At 41.7% G+C, this 24,792-nt stretch overlaps 4 protein-coding genes across 7 annotated transcripts; 1 reads left to right on the top strand and 3 right to left on the bottom strand.

Moving 5' to 3' along the window:
* Positions 1-991: 991 nt before the first annotated feature.
* Positions 992-1,915, bottom strand: LOC131879588 (eukaryotic initiation factor 4A-II-like). The gene is made up of 2 exons (XM_059225947.1): positions 1,330-1,915; positions 992-1,245 (listed from the first exon to the last, which is right to left on the bottom strand). The coding sequence occupies exons 1-2, from the start codon at positions 1,685-1,687 to the stop codon at positions 992-994; spliced, it is 612 nt and encodes a 203-aa protein (XP_059081930.1). The 5' UTR covers positions 1,688-1,915.
* Positions 1,916-5,327: 3,412 nt separating this feature from the next.
* LOC131878799 (uncharacterized) lies at positions 5,328-9,434 on the bottom strand. 2 transcript variants are annotated; one of them, XM_059224924.1, is made up of 4 exons: positions 8,420-9,434; positions 7,452-7,673; positions 6,660-6,947; positions 5,328-6,469 (listed from the first exon to the last, which is right to left on the bottom strand). In XM_059224924.1, the coding sequence occupies exons 1-4, from the start codon at positions 8,633-8,635 to the stop codon at positions 5,516-5,518; spliced, it is 1,680 nt and encodes a 559-aa protein (XP_059080907.1). In that variant the 5' UTR covers positions 8,636-9,434; the 3' UTR covers positions 5,328-5,515. The 2 variants fall into 2 exon arrangements, with proteins under 2 accessions (XP_059080907.1, XP_059080908.1); XM_059224925.1 differs by lacking the exon at positions 8,420-9,434 and adding an exon at positions 7,897-8,085.
* Positions 9,435-12,092: 2,658 nt separating this feature from the next.
* LOC131878801 (ras-like protein family member 12) lies at positions 12,093-17,310 on the bottom strand. Of its 3 annotated transcripts, none has more exons than XM_059224926.1 (7): positions 16,916-17,310; positions 16,741-16,859; positions 16,460-16,533; positions 16,055-16,341; positions 12,728-12,878; positions 12,524-12,614; positions 12,093-12,405 (listed from the first exon to the last, which is right to left on the bottom strand). In XM_059224926.1, the coding sequence occupies exons 1-7, from the start codon at positions 16,972-16,974 to the stop codon at positions 12,152-12,154; spliced, it is 1,035 nt and encodes a 344-aa protein (XP_059080909.1). In that variant the 5' UTR covers positions 16,975-17,310; the 3' UTR covers positions 12,093-12,151. The 3 variants fall into 3 exon arrangements, with proteins under 3 accessions (XP_059080909.1, XP_059080911.1, XP_059080910.1); XM_059224928.1 differs by having other exon boundaries at positions 12,743-12,878; XM_059224927.1 differs by having other exon boundaries at positions 16,741-16,853.
* LOC131878802 (WD repeat domain-containing protein 83-like) lies at positions 12,875-14,322 on the top strand. Its single transcript, XM_059224931.1, has one exon. The coding sequence runs from the start codon at positions 12,965-12,967 to the stop codon at positions 13,997-13,999; it is 1,035 nt and encodes a 344-aa protein (XP_059080914.1). The 5' UTR covers positions 12,875-12,964; the 3' UTR covers positions 14,000-14,322.
* Positions 17,311-24,792: the final 7,482 nt, after the last annotated feature.

Here is a 24,792-nt window from a genome sequence, read left to right as displayed (position 1 = left end):
TGGATGCTACAATGATTTGTACCTACATTCAGGCTCTGTTTGTGTGTTTAGAGATTAGTTGAGCCCTTTCCAACCCAGCCCAACAAAAACTATTGCATTGAACCACTATTGCTTAAGTCCTTAACTTGTGAGGGTCAGATGAATGGGTCTTACAATTGGGCACTAAGTTTGTCATAAAATCAACCTAATAGATAAACGGTTTCTGTGGATACAAACCCACAACATTTTTAATTCCAACCAAGAAATTCTTCAAAAGTTACAATACGCTATGTCATGGACGAAAGGCAACCAACGCAACCTCCAGTGTATGCAAGCTGCCGAACTGTCATCTCAGAGTTCATTTTTTAACGACCATAGGTTAACTTTGCTAAGGGCAAATACACATTAGGGTTTCCGGTCGCCCGTTAAATGCCTATTCGTCGATTTGGAAGTCCAGAGCCCAAAGGCTGTATATCATCCATATCGATAATGTGTTTTAAAGGTCACAAGTGGTCCCGAGCTAACTTATATCATTTGCGATCGTTTTTGGACAAGGCACGTCGTTTCAAATTTTGAACTTTCCTGAGGTCCTGAAGATTTTCAAGAGAATTGCTTCTAGGAATAGCCAACACCTTTATAACCTCATTGGTCAAAAATCAACAACAGCTAAAACAGTCATTTCACGAAAAAAATTTGCTCCAATCCGTTTTTTTCAATTAATGGGTTTGAGCGGTGGGCCCAATTCCTTCCTTCTACTCATATCTACGTTATCAACCTTATCAAAAAAATCAAGCGGCTTCATTGCGTTCACAGTTCATGGCAAACATTCAACACACGAATCTTGTCACGAATCTTGTTATTGTTGTTTTACATTGGGCTTTTGGGTCTATCAAAAACCTTGAATGCCTATCTATCAAACAAAATATTATTGATGCTTTGCACTGTTTTTTTACTTTTAATCTCGTCTGTACATGGAAAAATTGTATGCCATTTTTTTTATAAATGAGAAATTTTATTCGTGCATGTGGCTAATTTGAATAGGATGTCGCATAAACTTCTCCGCCAGGTTCAGCAACTCATTGCTCACTGTGGCCGAGAGCAAGATCACTTGTATAGGAACGTGGTTCAATCTTTCAAACATGTCATATATTTCTTCTTTGTAACCATTCGGTAGCAAGCTGTCTGCCTGGTGAAGAATCAGCATTTTAATATTTTGAGTCTTTAAATATTTGGCCAATATCATGTGCTTCACGCGGCCGGGTGTCCCTGAAACATAAAAGGCGGTATCAGCCAATATGTTCGACAGAGGGGAGAATATTGCCTTGGCTCATGAAGTATGCTTGCCCTTACCAACAACAATATGCGGACCTGCCTTCAACTTTTGAACCTCTTGAAGAACAGGGATTCCACCAATACTGGCTTGACATTGAGATCCAAAGGATTCGCCAAGTGACATGCACTCGAGTTGGATGGCTTGTGCCAACTCTCTATTGGGGGCCAGGATCAAAGCCTGGCACTCTCTTGTCGAGATATTTATTTTTTGCAAGACTGCAATGATGAAGGCCACAGTTTTGCCTGATCCGGATGGAGCTTCGACGATCAAGTCTGACCCTTGAACACATAGGGGAATGACTCGTTGCTGAATGGTCCATGGTCTCTCATATCCACGGGCATGAATTCTTTCGAGAAGCTCTGCGCGAAGGTTCATCTCAGCGAAACTCACAGAGGTCTGGCTTCTGCCATTTTCTTCCTCACAATATTCTGCCCTTTGAAAAAGAATGACAGATCAGGAGCCACTTGAACAAAAGAAAGCATATCAGATGTTCCTCGTAAATGTAGTTTTTGATCGAGAGATGCAATGTCCAAGTTAAAGGGTGTCATAGTATGTGTGCTGTCAATATTCACTTACTTTTCCATCCCACCCTCTGAAGCATTCTTATTCAACTGATTTCTATCTGAAAGAAAGCCTTATGAAAGCCACAACCAATATGCTGCTTATTGGTCACTTGCTTTCACCTGCCCTCCTTAATTCTTACTGAGGACCAAAGTTTCAAGGTCTACCAGTGCTTTTCCTTTTTTTTCGTCACATCGTTTAAAAGATATTTACATGCTTTCCACATTACACCATAATCCTTGCATGAGCACACTATTTAAAGATAAAAACGGAAATTTTGCCCAATATCCAGCTTCATTTTGGATTGAACATTATCGTTACATATCAGCGGGCCAGTAGTGAAGAAATTATAAGTAACGAAATTATTGTCTTGATATGGTTATAAAATCTGTAAATTTGGTCGTATGAATTTTAGTAAAAACAACTGTAACGAGTAATGCCATTACACTTTTTTGGCAAGTAATGATAGTGAAATGAATTACTCTTTTGACCGAAGTAATTGTAAATGTAATCTGTTCCTTTTATTGAGGATCAATTAATGCCCCTGTACATAAGTCTTTAAGTTGTTGACCACTTGGTCCCTTGTTCATTCTGCTCCTGACACATAATTAGAGCTTCCCAATCTGCCAACAACAATCGAGGAAATTTTGAATTGCCGTATCCTGATTTATGCCAACTGGCAATTTTTTCCAAATCCAGGCTGAAATCAGAATTGTTTGTCACCCCCTCTGACAGCAATGCTTCTGAATTTTGTTTGGACAAAACATGTCAGACATCAAGTGAGCTTCTTTAAAAACCGCCACACTTTTGTAGATGAAAAATTTCCTTTTCATAAGAGTAAAATTGTGTTGATGACGCTGAAATGTCTTGAAAACTGACGGTTCTGACGGTTCCCAGCTTCAAAATCTGCTCACCCAAAACCAAAGCATGAAAAATAGCTGACTTTAAGTTGGAGTCCATACCACATGGTGTCAGAATTACCTCTACTACGTATTTTACAAAAGTGCCCAACTCCACATTACTTTAGTTTTGTGATGCTTAATAACATTTGATTTGATTTGATTTGATTTGAATGTATTTATAAGTACAAGTACTTTTTAAGGTGAGGTCATCTTTGGTACATGGTACACATATCAGGCTTTGACTAGTGCATGAAAATGGAAACAACATATCACAGGGGATAACTGGGCAGCGACTGATTGATGGCGGATTTGAAAGAGCTAATTTTTTTATCAGTTCGAGATTCAACGGGGAGAGCATTATACAGTCTGACAGCATTAGTAGAAAAATGATTGCCCCGCGCAGGAGGCCGAAGGTCACGTCGGACTGTACTTCTAGTGGCTATGGGGGGACCAACCACAGGCAGAAAAGACTTATCTGTTCCTTTCGTTCGATCATTGAGAATCTTCCAAACTTCCACCAAAGAGCTCTGAATTGCTATTTGGTTCAATGAATGGAAGCCATTGTCGGAGAAGAGTTGCTCGATTCTAATATGGTCGTGTCTTGTTTTTCCTGATAAGAAGCGCATTACATCATTAAGAGCAATCTGGAGTCGATTTTGAGAGGTGTTGAGTGGGTCATGTTCGGTGAAACGCACATGTAGATAAATTGCCGAGCAGAAACGGATTTTCCCATAGACCAGACCATGGACCACGTCCGTCATGGAGCTTCTCGGAACCTCGTTATGTAGAATTTTTAGAATACCCAATGTACGATACACTTCCTTCGTGAGATAAGCAATATGTTTGTCGAAAGTGAGATTGGATTGGAACGTCAATCCTAGGATTTTGAGAGCCTCTTGCTCTCCCACCTGAGCACCACCGAGTTCTACGCACATTGGACCGGTTTGACTTTTCCTCTTTCGGATCACCTGTCTTTCCAGGGTTGGATTTCATTCGATTGATTGCTATGTAGTCCAAAACGAGCTTGCTATAAGCCTCTATCCTTGATTTTAGTTGCGTTTCGTCCTGAGCTTTCATACAGAACACTCGTCATTAAGGACAAAGGTTAGGGGCAATTATTATGGTTCCAATCTGTTTCCCCAACGGCAATCTCACACTAGTTTTCCGCCAGTCAATCTCCCCCAGATCAAACTCCCCTAGATCATACTGCCCTAACAGTACACTCCTTCAAAGGCAGTGAACTCCCCCATGGTGAACTCCCCCACAGTGAACTCCCCCACACTACGGTCCCATCAGATGCTTGGGAAATCAAAGGATCTTTTCAAGCCAGCTTTTGCCATAGATTTGATTCCCACAGATTGCCAAGATCAGTGACAAAGCTCTTGAATTGGGAGTTGGGAAAATTGAGAGTTTATATGTTCAGTATTGTAAAAAAAGCTAACTTGAAATGTTCATTTAACTTGACTGACTGAAGTAGTGTGGGCAATTCACTCATATTGAGCTCACTTTGGGAGAGTTCATTGTGGGGGAGTTCACTCTGGGGGAGTTCACTCTGGGGGAGTTCACTCTGGAGGAGTTCACTGCGGGGAGTTTCCTGTGTGGGAGTTTAATGTTGGGGGAGTTCACTATGGCGAAGTTGGATGTGGAGGAGTTTGCCTTTGGGGTAGTTTACTGCTGGGGGAGTTTGACCTGGGAGAGATTGACTGGCGGAAAACGATAATGGGAGACTGTTGTTGGGGGAAACAGATGGCCACCAATTATTAGTATTGCAGTTAGGACCAATGGTTATAAAATTTGTTTCATAGATCAGTTTTGGTGCAATGGGGAAATGCTATTTTGGTATGCAAGAGCACTCGCTCTTGAATACCGAGTTAGTTGTGCTCCAAAACTTAAAAGTATGTCATTTTTTGTCACTTACTAAACTCTTGTATCTTTTCAATATCAATGCCATCAATAGCAATGCGTTTTTCAATATCAGGTTAATGTTTGCCTCAACAAGCCGGGAAACTGAATTAAATGATAAATTCAGTCTATGCCCGGTACAGGTTGGCTGTAAGGTTTGTCTTCCCCAAAATGCTCAATATCAGGGTTGCTGCACTACATTTTCTTGAATTCCCTTCACTTAAAATGCCCTATTTTCCAAAGCATCTCCTTACAATCTTTAAGTAAACTAGCGAACTAAAAATCTCCGTGTTTGTTCCAAGTGGCCTTGCTGTGTTTGTCCAGACCATCAAAGTCACTACTTAACCACTTTTTTAAATTTTCTTTACCTGCTATTTCGACTAATCTAAGGAACTAAGAATCTCCAAAGCTTGATTAGATCATAGCCAGACTCGATCTTTGGATCATGTTTATCATTTGATTTCACGTTTTTTATGAGGCAGCCAATTGAAAGTTCATTTTATTCCTTTTTGCCAATGTGTGCTCTTGTTAGGCTGCCATCTGGCAACAGAACTTTAAGAATAAGATTTGAAGCGACCAATTCACTTTTTTATCCTATATAGTTTTTCATTGATTTTTATTACTTTGAATGAGAAGTACGTAAGTTATCGTATTAGAATTTATTCATTCTTAGTTTGCAAATCTCGAGTTTTAGAGCATTGTATCTTCACATCATGCGGATTAGGTTTCTTCGGCTGAACCAAGAGCTTTGAATGGAACTATAATAGAATCTGAATGTATTCGAATGTCTATAAGGAGCAAGTCAATAGCTTTCCTACTGTCTGAGTGGGTCTTGGTGTTAAACCAACACCGATCCTCCACTCGTTGACCTCGGCAATCGACATTGGGCCTGAAGAAAATTCTGCGGCATAAGATGCGGATAGATTTGGGGGGTGTACATGACATAAGGATCCTGCTGGTGGAGAAGATCTGTATAGATACTATCATGAGATCGGTGAAGAAAAGCTCCACCTCCATTGACGTAGCTTCTCTCGTCTAGGTTGGGCAGTGGAATATTTTGGTAGAAAGGTGATGTGTCCCTAGGGACTGAGGTGATCTTGTTGGCATCCTCCTGGTCTTTACAGAGCTCTGTAGTGTCGCCTTTGGCTTCCACCTGGGCCTGAGTTGTGGGAGGTTGTTGTGGACAGAGTCTGAGCATGCCGTTTTCGAGAACTAGTGCGTTCTGTTGGGAATGTTTCGGTTTTCCCGAACTTTCTGTCCCCTCCGCTGATCCGCCTCCGCCCCCTGAGGTTGATGTGGAAGTTGTAAGAGGCGTTACTGCCTTTTGTGTGTTATGAAATTCCTGACAATGGCTTAAAAGCGTACTCTGTGACCCACTACGCCAAGGTCTGGACATGGAAGTTGTTTGGGAGGACCAAACCGAAAACGGAGGTGGGCCGTTATTCGCGTTAGTTTGGTTGTATTGCTCCAACCATTGTGGGCTAAATTGTCGCCAATTTTGACCTCGAGACCCAACAGCGTCTTGATAGAAGTGCTTGGATCGAACATGAATCGGAGCGTGAACTGGGACATTAGTGAAACTTGCCAAAGTGGCATAGCTGCCACCGAACCGTGAGCGATGGAGTCGGTATTGCTGACCAGGAGGGAGAAGACCATTGATGGTGCTCGCTTTGGCCCGATGATCTTTCGTCGGCTTTGAGTAATTGGGAAATTCTTCATTGGGGCGCAAATTGATTGTCGAGCTAACGAATGGGCCCTGTGGAATGCGTTTCTTGCGTGTCACGTACATCACCTATCAAACAGAAAAGGCAACACTTTAGGACATTCCCCGTTCGAGAGTTCTAATCAATAGGCCTTGACAAAACTAAATCCCAAAGAAAAACCACGCAGTTTGCGGCCTACATGCATATACCGCAGTGTGTTGTGTGTACGTATAGTACTAGAAGTCGTATCTCGAATACGTTGTACAATATGTTACTCACCGTGAGAAGGACCGAGAGTAGGGAAACCGCTCCAGCCACAGCTCCAAGCAGCAAGATGGTAGAGGAACCTGGTGGAACACGTCCTTTGTGGCCGTCAAAGTTGTTGGTGTTGCCTTTTGAAGACGGAAGGGTTCCTTCATTGGTTCGAGGGACCAAGTCATGATGTTTTCGAACTTCTCCCGGATCTTTTACATCTGACAAAGTAGACGAGTTTTTCGTTGCCAAGCACGCCTTGCGTCGCTTAAAGTTTAAAGTCTCCGTTCGTCCTTTACTGAAGGTGAATTTAATCTGGAACATAATTAGAATATGCGATTGGATGTCTTTTTGGCAACTTTGGCGGCCTTGATTGGGTAAGGGTTCCCCTTAGATGCCCCTTTATAAGTAAACTGGTTTGCATATGACTGCACTGGATACAAAGATTGTCGGATCTTTCGATCTTTGAGGCTGTTCCAAATAGTGTGCGGGTGTTGTGCATGTTTCCATCGGGGTCGGATCCACGATATAGTGCCAAGGCCTGGACCGATAATGGTATTTTGGTTCCAACTGAGATCATTAGTCATCTAGGGCCCTTGTGGTTTCCATTCGAATCCACCAAAGTATTCTCGATTTTACAGCAGGTAGTATTCCCATTTCCAACTCTTATTACCACGCCAGTGCACAATTACTGGCAAATCCTGCGTCATCCCATAATGCACTTATCATTTTGTAATTTGGTTATTACCCTCATAAATAGCTAATTGACGATTTGCAACTTGAGAAAATTGAGGCTGATGATGATTGAGCATCGCTTACCTGCAGTAGAAAGTCAATTTCGCCCTCGGCTTTCCCCGTACATGGAAAGATCACAGCAAATTGGCTATTTTCTCTCATTGGCACCTCGCCTGTACTTGAGATATTCAACTTGGGGCGATTCATGGCTGCTCCTGGCGAATGGATGATATGAATGCTGTACCCAACATTGGGTCGGGTGGCCCTCCAATGAAAGACGAGTGCGCTCACTTGATAAGGAATAATCTGAAAGAACCAACGGATCTTAATGGATGCTCTCTCGAGTACTAGATGAGACAAGGTATCACTTCTCAAAGCTTAGAACAACGACCGGCCTTCTAGCAAAAACGGTCTTCAACCGTGACCTATTTTCGAAATCAAAACCACTCTGCCACCTGGTAAATCAGTTTGCTTGGTAAGAAGTATGAACTATTTTCCCCTGTATTTCAAGTTTGCTCTTCATATTTACTTGAGTTCAAGCCAAACTGAAAATGAAGACATGAATTCAGCCTAAGTGAGGTTATTGTTCGGATATTCGATAAGCGTGTGTCCTTCTTTGTTCGTTTTTGATGAATGAGCTGAGTTCGAATCTCAACATCTCTCACCAACTCAGATTCTGATCCATGCACTCCCCTGAGATGAAAGATAATCCCATTCAAGCAGAGAAGTCAAATTTCAAGCGCAATCTTATCGCTGACGGCTAGAGACGAATAGTGATTTGATATTTGCTATAGCTTTCTCTTCTTGATCTTGAATATATGCCCGTCCAAGTAGCTAGAAGTTGCTATTGACACTCATTCATTTGTGTAAGTAAATGATCTGGGGTTGACTTGCAAAAGAGGTTCTATCCAAATTAATGATTACTCTGGGTATACAGGTTTCGTTTCTATTCCCTAGGAGCTGTTCCATGAATAAGTTTACGAATGCCTGGCACCTTTTTGGTCGTCATGTCGAGTTAGAATGAATTGCTTGAGGTCCGCCACAGGACATACCTGGTTCTGAAAGGTCATAGCGTAATGATTGACCATTCCATTCTGAATGTAAAAAATGCCGTCACTCTTGACTCCGTATAAAAGCTCGGTTTGATCTGCGTCCACATAGAAATCAATCACAGCCGATGTTTGGCCCATGAACATGGGCACAAATAGGAAGAAAAGCAGGCGAGGAATGGTGCACGGATTGTCAAGAACGATCGTTGTGTCACGCATGATGCATGTATTTGTCGTCAAATGTGGGCACTTTTGTTATGACTGGAAGCTTTTAGCCCCATGGAAAATGATATTTTGCCACCGTCTTTCTCGTTCTTTGAGATTTGCCTCGAGTCAAATATCGCACACAACTGCAACAAGATTCAAAATTTGCAAGCGTTTCTTAGGAAATCCAGTTTTCTCACTCGAAGGCTGGAAAAGATAGTGACGATGAGTATTCCTCGAAGCAAATGTATGACACAATTTGTGAATGTTTTTGCACAAGCAGTCAAGCGATCCAAGCAATTCTGTCCGAAATTGTTTGCCGCTGCTAGCTGTCTTCTTACATGATTCGAGAGATATATAGTCGAAAAAGGTCTGGGGCCATTTGTTTCCACGCACTTAGCCAATGATCAATACGATATTAGTGTTGTTGCCACTCGTGTTGAGCCCAATCGAGGCTATGCGAGGCGTTGTTGTTCCCCCTGGCCTGGCGTTCACTCGAGGCTTCCACCACATACTGACGCAGCCTTTTCTCATCGTGTTTCGTCTTTGGACCAGAACCCGCGGCGAGCTCTTCTTCTCCAGCCTTCCCTAGCACCATTCGCTTCTCTGTCGTCCTCCACTCTGGTGCTGTTCCACTGAAGCCGCCGCTCCTTCTTTCTCTTCTGACTGGAGGCTGGAATGGTGTCCTCTCTTTGAGGCTCTCTCTCTCTCTCTCCTGTGTGGAACTAGAAAATGGAAATGGGGGAGAAAAGGAGATGATGTTTGGAACCAATGAAGGAGACCAAGAAGACGCAAGGAAGGAAAAGACGAAGTGAGCGCGCCTGGCTACTCTTGGAATAGGAACCAGTGATGTGGGACGGGAACGTTTTTTTTCGGCGTCCTAGGCTGTCCTGATGTTTAGTATACAGTAAGAGAGGAGAGCGATCGCGTCGTAGGAATACTCGGAAAGACAGATCCCGAACGTCTTGCTTGGATTTTTAGTTGTAAAAGAGCCCTTAGAGACATGTTGGACAAGTTGAAAACTCTTGTGAGAGGAGACTTCTTCATCAGTTGGAAGTCCCGAGCTTGCACCTTTGTGATGATGACGGATGTTCGTGAGATACTTGTAAGTGCGACGATGTAAATGCCAAGAGCAGTAACCTCCTATGGTTTTAGTCTCGTGAATTTTCATTGTCCACATTTTTGATGAGGAAGCCTTTATTGTGGCTCTTTGGGGAAAACAGGGAAAACTCAGACTCAACTTCCAACTTCCGTATTGGAAGGACACTAAACAATGAAGATGGGGTCTGCAGGATTCTGGCATCAACATATGTAGAGGCCCTTTGTTCTCCAAAATGAGCAAGAGTTTCTTTCACTCATTTACTGTACAAGTGAGCACAAGAGGCCTTTGAGAAGAAAGACCCCTTAGATGTTTTGTCTCTGTCGAGACGAGGCAAGAGATTCCCGTTCCCAACGGGAAAAGCCTGGCCTTTTTCCATGACGACCTTCTTTCTGGATGCTCCTTTTCACATCCAGGTCTTCTGCCTCTTCGAGAGAGACCCCTGCGTTTAACCCTGGGCTAGCTTTGAATGTAAGACGAAGAAAAAAAAAGCTTAGAATCATTCTACTTTATTGGGCGGAAAACGGTCCATTTTCTGGAAATTTAGAGATCCTTCAACCAAAATCATTACGAATGCTCCCCTTGCTCCAAAAGGTCAGAAGACGTTGACTCAAAAGTGAATGCTTCATAAAAGTGTGAGGGGTAGTGCGACGAGACATCTAATTTACGTTATGATCGTGCATACTATTCGATCGTGACATAGGGGTTATTCCTCAGTCCCTTTTTCCTATCTTCTCAACCTTATGGGTGATCTCCAATCGCTTCGTGGAGCTCGTTATTACTGCAATGCCATTAAAGTTTCCACTTCGATGATGGCATGCAGAGGCCTTGGTGCCCCGTTTCCAAAGTCTGTTCTAGACCATAAGCGCCTCCCAATTTAGGGACTCTTCTCTTCGTAGGGCGAGAGCAGATGAACCGTGGCAACATGAAGAGATATCTTCATCCCCGGCCTCCAAAGTTCCAATGTTCCAATGTTGGTTGCGTGTCTTTAAAAGCATCCATAGGCTTCTTCGTGACTAAACTAGGAACCCCAATGGCTGATTCAGGTTACCCAAATGAAGAGAGCGGAACCAGTTCATGCTGCCAACTTCCCAGACTCTTCTGGCTTCTAGTTAAGCTACTGGATCCTCGTTCGCACGCACGCATGATGAGTTGATGAAAGTCCCTAACCAATACGGCGCTTTGTTCTTGTTCCCTTGATAGTGTTTGGAAACGTCTGATCCTGCCTTCGATCCAACCTGTTCTGGTTGCCTGAGCTCAAAAATTAACACCATCGACCTCAGGAGCTGAGGCATCACTTTGCTTAACAAGCCTAATTGGAGAGCAGAAGTTCCATTCGGCCACAAGGCCAGTAACCATACAATGGAGACCCCTCCTAAGTATGGCTCAGTTGGTTTTCCTGTCAGAGAACGTTAACTCAGGAAGTGGTGATAGGAGCACGAAATGGCCTTTGTTTACGTTTTATTAGCGGGACCCTTTGTCTGTCAAGACCTGAAATATGGTCGTGGAGCTCTTTACCTCTTTCAGTGGATGGTTTTGGCTTACGGTGGAAGTTCGGGCTCAATTTTCATTGCCAAGACAAATGTCGGGGAGAAGTTCCATCTCTATCTACTCGTACTAGCATGGGAGTTTGATTTGAATTTGCCGATTTCCATCAAGAATGCCAATAGAATAGTCCCGGTTTGCGCCAAGATTCTGTGTCCTTGAGGCTTCAAAGCCAAAGAATCTCCACTTGAGAAGAGGAATGAGACAAAATTTAACTGGTTGAAAGCAATTTAATTTTCCGGCGCCAGAAATGTGATTTGGGCTTCAAATGATGTTGATATGCTAATTCAAACTACATAACCCTCCGTCATTACTGTGCTCCATAGATTGTTATAACACGTCCCATCGTTTAAGCTGATAAGAATATAACATCACCAACTTTCTTCCTTCAAATGTATTCAAAAACTAAATCCAACAACGTTTGATCCGGTCAATATTCCTGTTCGCACGCCCAGGGGAGCGGTGAAAGAAACGGAATCTATTTTGTCAAGGATAACCAAGGCAATCGTACCCACACACCCAATATTGGCCATCTGTCTCTCCGAGGTCCAAAGTTTTAGACCCCCCNCCCCAGTCCCTAGAACCTAGAAAGGTTTTGTTAGAAAGAGTGGAACCTGTCGTAAGATTCGATCACCATCTCAACCCACGAAAGTCGGCAGAGTTCTTTCACTTGAAAGGTTGATTCCTCAGTCTATGGGATCCAAAAAGTTATTGACTTGCTTTTTCCAAATGAGGTTTGAGTGAAGGAAGATCAAACTCCAGTTATTAATCAGCCTTACACACAAATCGTTGATTACGAAATATTGTTTGAATCCATCGTCTGACAAATTTCTTAACACCTGACGGCCGATTTCTTTATTTGTCGCGGACTCTGATCAAATTTCTAGTTATTGGAAGATACCTTTTAGTGTTTTGAACCTTGAAAATCGATCTTTACTATCTTTCCTGAAGGGCGTCAGGAAATCCTTGGCTTGGGTTGGATGTCCTCCATTGGCCAAGGGGCTCGGTGAGCCCAAATACTGTTGGGTTTGATGGTAATGGTGATGGTTGTTGGCGTTGTGAGAGCATCCAGAAGGCGGACCAGACAGACTCGCGCGTTCACTTGAACGAGTTCGAAAAGCAATTCCTTTGGATCCAGCATCTGGAAGAGATTGAAGAGAGGCCATTGAATGGGTTACGAAGATGAACTGCTACACTGCTGAATTACGTATTTTTGCTCCAAGTTCACAGATGACCATCATTTAGAGAAAACAGGTTACCTGGGTGGTTTCCTACCGATAAGGCGTTAAGGAGAGACGCAGTGAACTTGTCCTGATCGTTCTGCTTTCCGGGCCATTTCGAACCCTTATCCTGTCGGAATGAAAGAAAAATAACACCCGAGAGCTTTTGATTTATATTCCCTTTTAACGGTTTCAGATTTTTTATTCGCTCTGCTCCGAAGAGGACTGCCACCGCGTGCTTACTTCAGCGCACAATACCTGAGCGAGAAGGCCCTCTCGAATGCCTGCATGGAACACTCGTTCCACGGAGTCCCAATCCTCCGCTGAACTTGTTTCCAGCAAGGGAATTTGGAATTTTTGGGCCAAATCCTCCATCTCCGACCTGAGAACTTCTCTGAAACGAGAGAAGAAAAGGACACATTGAAACACAGAAGGTAGCAATAATAGGAATCGGTCTAGTGGGAGGCAGAGAAACGAAATATGTCATCAACCAACGTCCCCCCGAGACCCAAGAAAGGGGCAGATGTCCCGACAAAACTATCATCTGTCCTCGACTGCAAACAAGGAGCTGTCAGAGCGGTCAGATTCAATGTGGATGGAAACTATTGCTTGACTTGCGGATCGGACAAAACTCTGAAGCTGTGGAATCCCGTTCGTCGAATCCTGCTCAAAACGTACACCGGTCACGGTTATGAGGTCCTGGATGCCGATGGGTCGTGCGACAATAGCCAACTTGTCTCGTGTGGAATGGACAAAGCCGTCATCGTGTGGGATGTGAGTGCTGGAACCACTGCTCGAGTGTTCCGTGGTCATGCCGGAACTGTCAATTGTGTGCGCTTCAATGAAGATTCATCCGTGGTGGTCAGTGGAGGACTGGATGGACAAGTCAAATGTTGGGACGTGAAATCCAGGAGAATGGAGCCCATCCAAACCTTGGAGGAGTGTAAAGACAGCGTCACTGCCCTTGATATGAGTGATCATGAGATCCTGGTCGGAAGTGCTGACGGAAAAGTCAGGCGATATGACTTGAGAAACGGACAGCTGATGACGGATTATATTGGCACGGCCATCACTTCGGTATCGTTTACCCACGATGGACAATGTGTCTTGGTGAGCTCGAACGGCGAGAGTGTGAAGCTCTTAGATAAGTCATCGGGTGAGATGCTGTCAGAATACCAAGGGCACATCAACAAGAATTACAGGATCGAGGCCGTTCTCAACAATACCGACCATTGTGTTCTCTCGGGCTCGGAGAATGGCTTTGTGTACATTTGGGATTTGGTCGAAGGGACCCTTCTCCACAAATTGGATCACTCGGATCCTGTGAAAAAGGTGGAGCCCGAGCCCACTGCATCTAGTACCGGGTCGCTAGTTCCCGATGCTTGGACCTCGAATCGACCCTCTCAATCTGTGGTCCATTCACTAACTTTTCATCCCAAAAACATCGAGCTTCTCACTGCCGTGAAAGGCAAAGTTTTCCGGTGGACCAATGACTTGGCACAAGACGAAGGCTGAAAAATGGCACTGACTAAAACCGAGCATTTAGACTTGGGCTGCTCGTATTATTCATGACAAGTAAACGAGCTGTACAGTATTCCCCCGCTTGAAAGATAATATACTGGACTCACTGTCCTCCTTTGGCATACATCTTGGATTATATTCGAGCAGAGTGGTGGTTTGTGCCTTTGGGAATCTTTTGTGGTAGATAAAAAGACTCCACTTGCTCCTGGTGGGCTCTATGTATGATAAGCAGATTCTGCTCGAATAAGATCTCAAGAGTTGGGAAGGCATTTGCTTTTCCCTTTGTTTGGCTGGAGATAAGCGTGCTCTCTCATTGATTTCTCGATGGTTGATTTGCATACAATATACCGTACAAATTCCAATCATTTCTTGCGATGTGCTAACTAAGAGCGTTTGTTCCATTGGAACTGTCTTGAGCCGTATTTTTGGTTTCTCTTAAACCAACCAAATTCATTGTTCCAATATCTTGGAGAAACTGCCTTTATGTCTTGGATCGTTTCTAGAATTCCTTAAAGGGCTTCCAAAAAGTGTGCAAGTCCTTATTTGCGGTCTTTTGTGGAGCTTCAGTTTCCAACAGTTTTCTCCCCCCAAAAATATAGAACTGGTTGTCAACGTTAACGAGGTTTATATTTTCAGAGAAATGCTGAATCACAATACTCAACAGCAATAGATTCCGTGGACTCCGTTATTTTCCAAGCACAGATTCGATTCGTCCAAGACTTGTTTCAGCATTGCCATGGAACACTTCATTTGCTGTATCGTACTCGTACGTGCTCCAGTACGTCTACCGACTTGGCGTCCGAACAGCAAAGGTCTTGGTACTAACCAAATTAAGGCTTAACATCAGTAGCGTCCTTGGTTCTTCAAGGCCCCAAGGGATCACTACGATCATCCTTGTCCTTAGTCCTCACTTCCAAGGTTGTTGGTCCCTTCTCTCTCTCTCTCTGTTCCAGCCGAACCTAGTCATGACACCCACAGAACATGTACTACGGTAAATATATGTACCTACGTATCACCTTTCACTTAAATAGATGAGTTGGGACTGACAGGTACGTGGTTACAAGTCGTAAGTAAGTTCTTCAAAGCTAACATTCTGGTGGTGAAAGTGAATTGAAAAGCCAAGGAAACTGTTAACTGGCATACAGAAGAATCAAAGCAGAAGGGGAAAAAATGCATGGTTCCAAATTGAATTTTTCTGATTATTTTCGGAGTTAATTAAATTGCCTTCCTAAGACAGAGATGTAAAATTGAACGTCACTCTGAGGATTACACATATTGTACATTGAAATCGATATGCTGTCTTACAATTCCAAGCCCAGTCAATTTGTGTTAAAGAACCTTTTAAAGGCACGAAAAGAAGCTGGTGTTTGCATTGTCCATTATTTTAACTCCGTAGAGTCCATTAAAGCTGTAATGGAGATTCCATGTACTATATACCTAACAGCTTGGAACAGGATCCATTCATTCTAATCTATGATAGACGATCATTTTGGATGGCTCCCAGTGATCTAATTAAAGAGCAAAGAACAACACAGCCAACCAGATATCGGAACGACGAAAAGCAAACGGACAGACATATTGCAGCAACCGGATTCCTCAAAGTTCATTACTTTTTTCATGAGCACCACCATACTTTTGCTATGGAAGTACAGTATAAATATTCAATGTGGTTCCATTCAAGCTTATGTGGAGGAGGACAATTCCGTTAGGGGAACCATAAGCTCTGAGGGGGAAGAAGTCAGGACGGAATTACCGTAGAGGTCTCGGCACATTACTACAATGTCTTTTTGCTGTAGACTGCAAAGAGCCTCTTGAGCTCGAGATATGAATAATTCAACCACCCTAGGACAACCAAACACACCCCAAACAAAGAAACTTATGAGTTTTGAAAAGATTTCCCTATTCAATCTCATGCTTCAAAACTTTTCTATCATGGGGAAGAGGGAACGACGAAGTCAGCCATGGTTTCAACAACTATGTTTGAACTGTCCAACTTTTCTCAACAGCCTTAACATCGATCATCAACCTTTGGGTTTTGTTTTAACTGACCTTGCGCTCTCCAAATCGCTTTTAGCTGCGACCAAAATAACAGTTGGAGCTTTGGCCACACTCAAAGTGAGAGTGGGCGTAACAGCGCGTCGAAAATCCTTTGAACTACTCCCACCCACTTGGGCATCGTGACTCGCTCTCCGGGATCGATGTTGTACGCCAAATCCTCGCCACATATCCAAGTATTCAGTTAATCCACTGAATGAGGATTTACTGGTTATAGAGAAAACCATCAGAACGCAGTCTGCCCACCGTAAATAGCGCTCGGGAAAGAGATCCTCCGAGTTCTGCAATAAACCGAGTGAGAAAAAGGGTAAACGTGTATTTTTGGGAAAGGCCCAACCGCATTTTAATGTGATCCAGCCCTGAGGATCGAGGTCAAGTTCCAATTGAATTGGCACTCACATGGTCACTCGTATCCATAACACGGACCAAAACTTGGTGTCCTTCCACCCAATCCACTTTACAATACGTATCTTCTGCAGAAGAACAGAAAACCTAAAACTTCAGGCAAAGCAAAGTGTAACAAAGCCAATCGAATGAAGAAAACCCGAATCAACTTTTGCGTTAGTAGTACTGTGCGAAGTTAGATGAAAGAAAATGGAAACTAATATCCTTGGAAATGTAGTACATAGTAATTGTGGTTCCTGGTGGTTGGCTTTTGATGGGAATTGGTGCCTACTAACCAAGGGCTGGGTCGTAATCTCCTATGAAGCGTTGAGTCATGTATCGGACAGTAAGGGCGGACTTTCCGGCATTTAGAGGTCCCACGAGGGCGAGGTTCACTTCATATTTAGGGCTGGAACTTGTTGAGAGGCAACGTGGAAAATGAAATTCTGCCATAACAAATAGTGCCTTTACCTGTTTGTTTGGGATGAGAGGAACCGTTTCGAGTTGCCACTAATCTTTCTTTCTGTCATTGTGGGATGGATGTACAGTGCTTTCGTGATGAAATCAACTTGGCGAGAGTGGTTGTTCCATCGGCCGTTCCAGGCACGACTAGAAACGTAACTTCCTCGGTCCGAAAATGTTTGGAGAGATGCTTGTGGGTGTTCAAATCATTTCGAGAGCGCAGGCAGATATGATCTTGCCGTCTCACTGATACTTTCGAATTTGTCAGCAGAAGTTTTTCTCACGATTTCTATCCAACATCTCCTTGGCGCACCTTCACACAGTTTACAAGTGCGGTGTTCTTCAATGCTTATCCTCGTATTTCATCCCAATTTCATCACTGTACAGTAGCTTTTTTAGAGGAACTGAGTGGCGATTTTCAAGTCGTAAATTTGAGATTGGGGGTCCCAAAAGAAATAAACAGCATGGAAAAAAGTGCCAGGAACGAAAGAAGATGGAACAAAAAAGCCATAGCAACGTATCATCATCATCCGTAGTCGTCTGACTTGGTTGGAACACGAAACCAGTTAGTTTATAGTTAAACAAGGATAGTTGGAAAGATCGAGGTTAACGTCTCGATAAATAGTTTCCTAGCTTTCAAGCCTTTGCCAACATTCCCAAAATGCGAAGTATCTCAATTCAAGATCAATGTTTTCATGTCCCCAATTCCAGTCGTGCATCCGCGTGATTGATCGAAAAGGATTTTGTTGCTTTGGTTGACCTTTAACGGTTTTGTGAAGACGATGGGAACCCACTCGTAATTTATGACTCACGAGCATCAACTCAACGCAAAATTCAATGGGAAAAATCAGGGCGTTAATTAAAATTCTATAATTGACTAATGCCATGTTTCAATTTTTAAACGGAACTCATGTTCAGGGGGTCTCAAAAATATGCAAATGCTTTTAATCACTTTTTCTGATCTTTTTTGCATCATTTGTTATTACTTGGTTTATTTTCCATTTTCATCATTTTACAATTTCTACTCTTTTGGTCGAAAAAATTCGAGGTTTTCCTTTTGATTTTTCCCTTTTCCATGAAAAAGTCTCCTTTCATTTTTCTGACATTTGCTTGTTATGGTTTCAATTGACTTTCTTCCTGAATGGCGTAATTATCTTACTTTTTGGACAATATAACCATCAAGATTACGCGCTTTCAGCTTTCACAAAAAACAAATCGCCGCAAATACTTTTATTTTGTCTAATACATGAATGACGAAGAGGTAATGAATGAAGCTTGATAGGGAAGCAAATAAAAATGTATCCAACTCAAGGATCTGGAGGATAATTTGCAACCAAAGTTATCGAATTACCGCGTCAACGAGTGAGAAAGTTACGTACAATTCAAAAGGACAAGTACTTCCATGGTGTAAATGAAAATGGCCTTTATCAGCACATTGAAATAAATCTATACGATTATGCCTCATTGCGCTCTTTAATGCATGGACGGACTAAGACAATTATCATTATGCGTACAAGATTGGACTTGAAATTCAACCAGTTACATGTGGTTCTTTTGATTGATTGGTTCCATAAATATTAGACCTGCTTGACCTGAGATTCCGTTGCAAATCAGGCCAAAGGGTGGACACATAGTGAAGTGACAGGCATAGGTTCCTTGTGTTAGAGAGTTCCCTGGATCGATTCTCCTCCCATTTAGACGTTAACCACACCCACAGATGGAGAACCAATCTGATACCGGATAAGACACTGACTATCTGTAAAATTCGACGATGTCATGGTGGGCTTCACTGGCCGGAAAAGGGTCTTATTCCCCCTACCCAAGTACCCACCAATTAGTGAAAGAAAACCCTTAGAGGATACTAATTAATTGGAAAGACAAATCACGACGGTGGCATCAACTTGAAATAAAACTGAGGAAAAACTTTTTTAACGAAAGATCTCTAGAATTATGATTTCTGCCTCTTTCGAGCTCTTTTATTTCTCAAGGTGATTGGCCAAAGTTTTTTGATTGCTTTCCTCTATCTCGCTCTCCTTTCTCGCCCAAGATCGTTTATCATGAAAACATTTTCCCATCTCGTGGAGAATAAGAAAAGGATGGAGAAGAAGGACGAGGAGGCAAAGTGCCTTAATTCGTTCTCATGTACGGGAACCAAACACTCCTGCATGAATGGTTTTATCTTGCCTAATCTATATCTACCAACAAGAATGGTATTCTGTCTAATTGGAGAGCCAAGAAGCACAAGTTTGACAGGGCCGCTAAAGCCAAAGACAGCAAAAAATCAGACGAGCAAATCATGGAGCGTAAACAAAGGTTCCGTGATTTCGAACAACCATTCCGAAATTTCGAACGCTACTTTAAGACTGACAATCAATTGAAAAAGGTGTAAATGCTTTCAGGTTTTGAGAAAGAATTGTGCTCATAACCTTACATTATCACGATTGTAGTCTTGTTTAGCAAGGATGCAAAGCGGAACACAATGAAACACTTATAAGTCCAAAACGGTACAAGTTTTGCGGGGACAGAAATCCCTAACAAAAACAGTTATCTATCAACGAATGAAAATTCTACTAACATTTCCATGATTTGTAGATGCTTTCAGTTCTATGGCATATGATTGAATAAAAATGAAAGTGGTTATCATTTTTATTCAAATAACCCCACCTGCTTTCGTATTTTGGTAGTTTGATTCGTAAACTTCGTCTTGAAAAATTTTGGGTTGTGTATGCAAGAGTTGACAAATGGTTAAAAATATAACAAAAAAACTGCAAAATATTTTTATTTTCTGCGTTATGCTGTATTCTATTGCCGTGTTGTGTGATAAATAGAAAACCACCAGGCTAAAGTTTTGGCCGTTCTCAGGTTCCCTCAATGGGAGATGGTCGAGTTCTGCATCTTGGGCTACAATGTTCCTCAATTTGGATACTTTCGTTATTTCACCTTATTTCATTCAAAATTCATTCGCATAGGGTGTTTACTTCCAATCGTTTTGAACTTACCGCACCATTTATCACTATCTTGGCTTGCAACTTGGAGACCTTTTAGTCTCCAGTGAAACTCGATTTTCATCTACTGTTATAATTGTTTTTCCCACGATGTTTCTCCGTTTTAGCCGTTATGACAGAAATAGTTTGCGTTTAAGGGCATGGGACACATTCGATCTTAACATTGTGGGTATCGAAGTTGGATAGATAAACAAAATATGAAATGAAAGTTGGACATAAAGGCATATTGATTTTATTTGTACTCCTTCCTGACAGCTAATGGAAAATTTGCAAACATGGATAAGCTGAAACGACGATTTCAAAAGGTCAGAGAAAGTAAATCAATAATTTTCAAAAGAGGAATAGAACTGTTGGGAGAGTAATCCTTTACAACATTTTTTGTGGGCTTCCTTACTGCTAATGGGAGTGAAATCCGCAGCAGTTCTAGCTAAAAAACGTAATCATATAGTATTGTCAAATTTGGCTAGCCCTTTCATGCAAAATAGGGTTGATAAGGACTTTTGATTGAAAAAATGCCGAAGTCTGAGTTGAATGATGTTACTGGATCAATACGTACATAAACACTCCTTACGATTATTTGAGGGCAGCAAATTGAACAATGAAGGAGCCCGAAAAAGAAAAGAGGTTGACTTCAGTGTTCTAAATAGCCTGGATTTCCAATGAAGTCCACCTCTCACATTTCATTTTTAAACATTTTTGAGCACTACTTTATTTCAAGACAATCTCAAGTAAATGTCTTAGAAAAAAATATCAGGCCTTTAGTCAAAAGAAATATTTTGCTGCCAAGATTAGAATCTATTATTGTCAGTATTATTATTAAATTCAAAATCATCAATATTTCACTCTCTACACATGAGATTTTTTTTGTGCTTGTGGGACCAAAACTTTAGATGACCTCGATTGGTCAAAAACTCTTTTTTATTGATAGTATACTTACATAGCATTTGACCGTAAGAACCAAAAATTGCATTTCGTCGACTGCAATTCTAATCCCATTTCCCCCTCATCAATCACGATTATTTCCGGTTTTCAACCGCCAATTCTTTTTTGCAAATGTTGGCCCCCGAATAAACGTTTATTCTCTAAGTGTAACCTAAAGAGTTTCGCCTTTTAGCCAACACGAATAAAATCAGAATCCAGGTACAGCTGTGCATCGNGTGCTTGTGGGACCAAAACTTTAGATGACCTCGATTGGTCAAAAACTCTTTTTTGATTGATAGTATACTTACATAGCATTTGACCGTAAGAACCAAAAATTGCATTTCGTCGATTGCAATTCTAATCCCATTTCCCCCTTATCAATCACGATTGTTTCCGGTTTTCAACTGCCAATTCTTTTTTGCAAATTTTGTCCCCCGAATAAAGGTTTATTCTCTAAGTGTAACCTAAAGAGTTTCGCCTTTTAGCCAACACGAATAAAATCAGAATCCAGGTACAGCTGTGCATCGGCTGCGATCAGAGCACAATTCTCCTAATCCGAATTTGATTGTTTTCGCTCAATCCGATCCCAATCCGAATCTGATGGGATTTGGATCCAACTTAGTGGTTCGCTTGGAATTTTGTTGACCAAGCTTTTGAGATTTCCTCAACGTCTTATGACACCAAAAGTCGTTTGACAACTGCAAAACGTACTTTCTGAAATGAATACAGTGTCTAGCATGTCGAAGAATACCTGTTTTTAGATGCGCAACGAGACATGAAGCGAAGAGGAAGTGTGAATCTAGATCAGAATTCCCGCTCGCTCAAGTGTGAAGGAAAATAGATATTTAATTTCCCCACGTGGAGGCCGGATAGCAAAAGAAACTATTTAACTCCCTGTGTAATTGCGCACATACAGGCAATGATTTGGTCATAGCCTCGGGTGTGAATAAAGTCTGAAAGTGTAAGCCAATACATGAGAGTATTCTCCTTCACCTAGTTGAGATGACAAATTAAAATTTCCTAACTGTACAACATAACCTTACTATTTCCCCTCTTGACGGGCACTAACCCTTTTTTCTTTCATTCAGTTGTTTGTTGGTAATCACCATCTCTTCTCAACTAGTTACTTGCCTTACAAATATCCAGGAGTATTGGGTTGGACAGCCTAAGATGAGTTAAATCCAGTTATTTGAAGGCAGTTAGCCAAAGACGTCATATTGCATAAAATGCATTATGAATTAGACTTAAAGATAATTTAGATTTTGAGTGGGGGCCTCTCAAATTGGGGTCCACCAAAGGGGTTCTGAGACATGTGCATTTACCCTGTGCGAGTTTTTATAGAAAGGAGGGCCTGGATATTTTTGCAACTTAACTGGTACTCGAACCAAAACAGGTTGAGAACTTCTACTCGAAAGGAGAGTCCAATCAGAAATAAGATGCTGTTAGCACAAGGGAACCAGAACCTAAGCTTTAAGCAAAATCTTCAAATTGTCAGATGTTGAAATGCATTTTTAGTGTTGAGGCAAAAACCAAGAGTAGAGACGAAAAACCCGTGAATCAAGTTTTTTTAAGGCGAAGGAGTGAACTTTAGATCGAGAAAAGATCGTACTTTTCTACATTTAAGTTGGACCTTTTCTCAATCTAAGATTCACTCTATTGCTTGAAAACAAATTGGGCTCTGATTTCATCATTAGGAGCACCAAAGGTCCATTTGCAAAATATTTTTGGGTTTTATATAAGCCCATAGATATACGTAACTTCAGCGTTTGCAAAAAACCGGTTTGACTTAATTGTGATATCATTAGCTTTGGACATAACATACCTTTTCTTTGAATCATGTACAAGTGCATAAACATACGTACTTTGCCTCAATGTTAGCAAGGAAATAACAGGTTTGACTGTTGAAAATAAAAGTTATGTTATGTTCAAGGATTATTAGTGATTTTTTCCTTGTTCTCAATCTTGATTTTCGTTGTGATTAGCGATGCTTTAAAAGGAAGTGTGAATAAGAACTAATTTTGGCATGGGCAAAGCAATTGATCATTTGAAGCATTCTTGGGTCAGAGCTTTCTTTGAATTTAATGATAGGCCAAGAATTTGGCTTCATACAAATGCAAGTATTTACTTTCAGTAGTGATTGGTAAGTCCTTGGGTTGAAAGGATGAGCCTCGCCAAACCGACGATGCCCAAGATGCTTGCATCACATTGTCCCATAGCTCAATTTCTTTCCCAGTAGAGAGTGTCATTGTTCGGTAGCAGATTTTCTGTGCGTTTGTGAGCGTGTTTAGCTTCGAAAAGTTTCCGTGTGAACTGTGGTGAAGGGAAGGCGAAATCGAACCGGGGACCTCTGTCTAATCAAGAAACCGCGCTAAACACTAAGCCACATCTCCTTCTGCATTTCAATAAATGCATGATTTATTTCAACAATGGGCCAAAACATAACTTGGAACGTTTTCAATGGTTCAAAAGTGAGATTTCCGCTTTTCTTACCTCCCCATAGTATTGGGTTACATGGCAAACACCTATTCTCTAAAATCCGTTTTAACATCACCTGCAAGAACAATCGACTTTAAAAAGCAATGTAAATCAAATCACCATATTTGGAACGGCATCGCAATGAACTTTGTTCTGAGAAGCATCTTGGGTTCTTGACATTAAGACAAATTAGATCACCCTTGAAATACCATCATTCCATTTGGTCGTGACTCGTGAGAGAGCGGTGAACAACATTGCCAGATTTGGTCTTTTGAGACAAAACAAAGGAGAGTCATAAACTTGAGCTCACTTTAAAGCGGTTTCAGAAGCCTAAAGAGAACCGACATCAAAACTTAGCCTTGAGACCAGGGCCAATTGAAACTATTCGGTTCCCTCTGGAGGGAACAATATGCAGCCAATTACTTTAACTGGTTGTCGTGCCGGCAAAAGCAGGTCTAAATGTGACATACAATTGAGCAAGAAAAGCCAATATCAAGCGTTCGCAGAACCAGTCATACCAATGTGCATTTTTTCCACGAAGTCTCAGTGTATCATTAACTTAAGTACAACGCAATATAGGAGTAATATCGCCCAAAAGCCAACGTTAGACAAACGCAAATCGAAAGGCCCCTTGTAGATTTGTCAACCTCTTGATACAAATGAAGTGTAAAACGCCGTGTTTCCTTAAGCTCGGCACAACATATTTTTATTGTTGGATTTTCCTCATTCCCGCCGGATTTATGGCATTAATGATAATGGGATGCGTAAACAAACCTGTCACGGCCTTCATTTGAAAGAATTAGATGTATGACCAGCAACTATTGGTTCTGTTGAACTAAGAACACTTTTGAATTTTCTTCTCAAGATCAAACTTCCGTTCATTTTCAAAATGCACTAAAATCATAGCCAAAGAACCGTTGCCTCTTTTGATCCCGATGAATTAACTTGATCTTTGGAGAACATCAATCTTCTGGAGAGGTGCTCGGTGCACGTTTTGCTATGTTAAGTTTGGAGCTAGAAAGATTAATGATCCAATGACAAGTTCTGGTTCATCTCGCTTCATTGACTTTCGAACAAAGTGCATGACTTGAAATTAAAACAAATCCAAATATCATTCGTACTCAATTTTCGAGAATGTACGTCTTTTAAGCGTATTAAATGGCATTAGTGGCCAAAACTGAATGACATTCGCCAGCGATGAAAACAAATCATGATATGTTTTATTTTCCGTTTTTTCGTGTTTTACACTCCATTTGTATCAAGAGGTTGGCAAATCTACATGCTTTGAAAATTGCCTCTTGACCTAACATTTCGTAAGTCTCTTCCTTCACATTCGTTCTATGTTGTACCTCATAAATGTTATGAAACAAACCAATACTACAAGAACCTTTAAAAAAAAGTTCAATAACGAATACCTGAAATCTTCAAGTTTGAGCTCTTGTGACTGGCATGTCTCCAAGCTCTTATGCAATCCTCTGGGTTATG

Source organism: Tigriopus californicus, chromosome 4, assembly GCF_007210705.1.
Source record: "Tigriopus californicus strain San Diego chromosome 4, Tcal_SD_v2.1, whole genome shotgun sequence".
NCBI classification, from domain to species: Eukaryota; Metazoa; Arthropoda; class Copepoda; order Harpacticoida; family Harpacticidae; genus Tigriopus; species Tigriopus californicus.
This window is presented reverse-complemented; position numbering and strand designations above follow the sequence as displayed.

Coding starts and splice junctions, on each gene's coding strand:
- LOC131879588 (XM_059225947.1), bottom strand. CDS start 1,687: ATGAACCTTCGCGCAGAGCTTCTCGAAAGAATTCATGCCCGTGGATAT. Junction 1,246..1,329: donor AGGTCCGCATATTGTTGTTG/GTAAGGGCAAGC, acceptor TTTATGTTTCAG/GGACACCCGGCCGCGTGAAG.
- LOC131878802 (XM_059224931.1), top strand. CDS start 12,965: ATGTCATCAACCAACGTCCCCCCGAGACCCAAGAAAGGGGCAGATGTC.
- LOC131878801 (XM_059224926.1), bottom strand. CDS start 16,974: ATGACAGAAAGAAAGATTAGTGGCAACTCGAAACGGTTCCTCTCATCC. Junction 16,860..16,915: donor CTCTCATCCCAAACAAACAG/GTAAAGGCACTA, acceptor CCTCTCAACAAG/TTCCAGCCCTAAATATGAAG. Junction 12,879..16,054: donor AGCGATTTGGAGAGCGCAAG/GTCAGTTAAAAC, acceptor CTCTCGTTTCAG/AGAAGTTCTCAGGTCGGAGA.
- LOC131878799 (XM_059224924.1), bottom strand. CDS start 8,635: ATGCGTGACACAACGATCGTTCTTGACAATCCGTGCACCATTCCTCGC. Junction 6,948..7,451: donor AAATTGACTTTCTACTGCAG/GTAAGCGATGCT, acceptor ATTATGTTCCAG/ATTAAATTCACCTTCAGTAA. Junction 6,470..6,659: donor TACTCTCGGTCCTTCTCACG/GTGAGTAACATA, acceptor TCTGTTTGATAG/GTGATGTACGTGACACGCAA.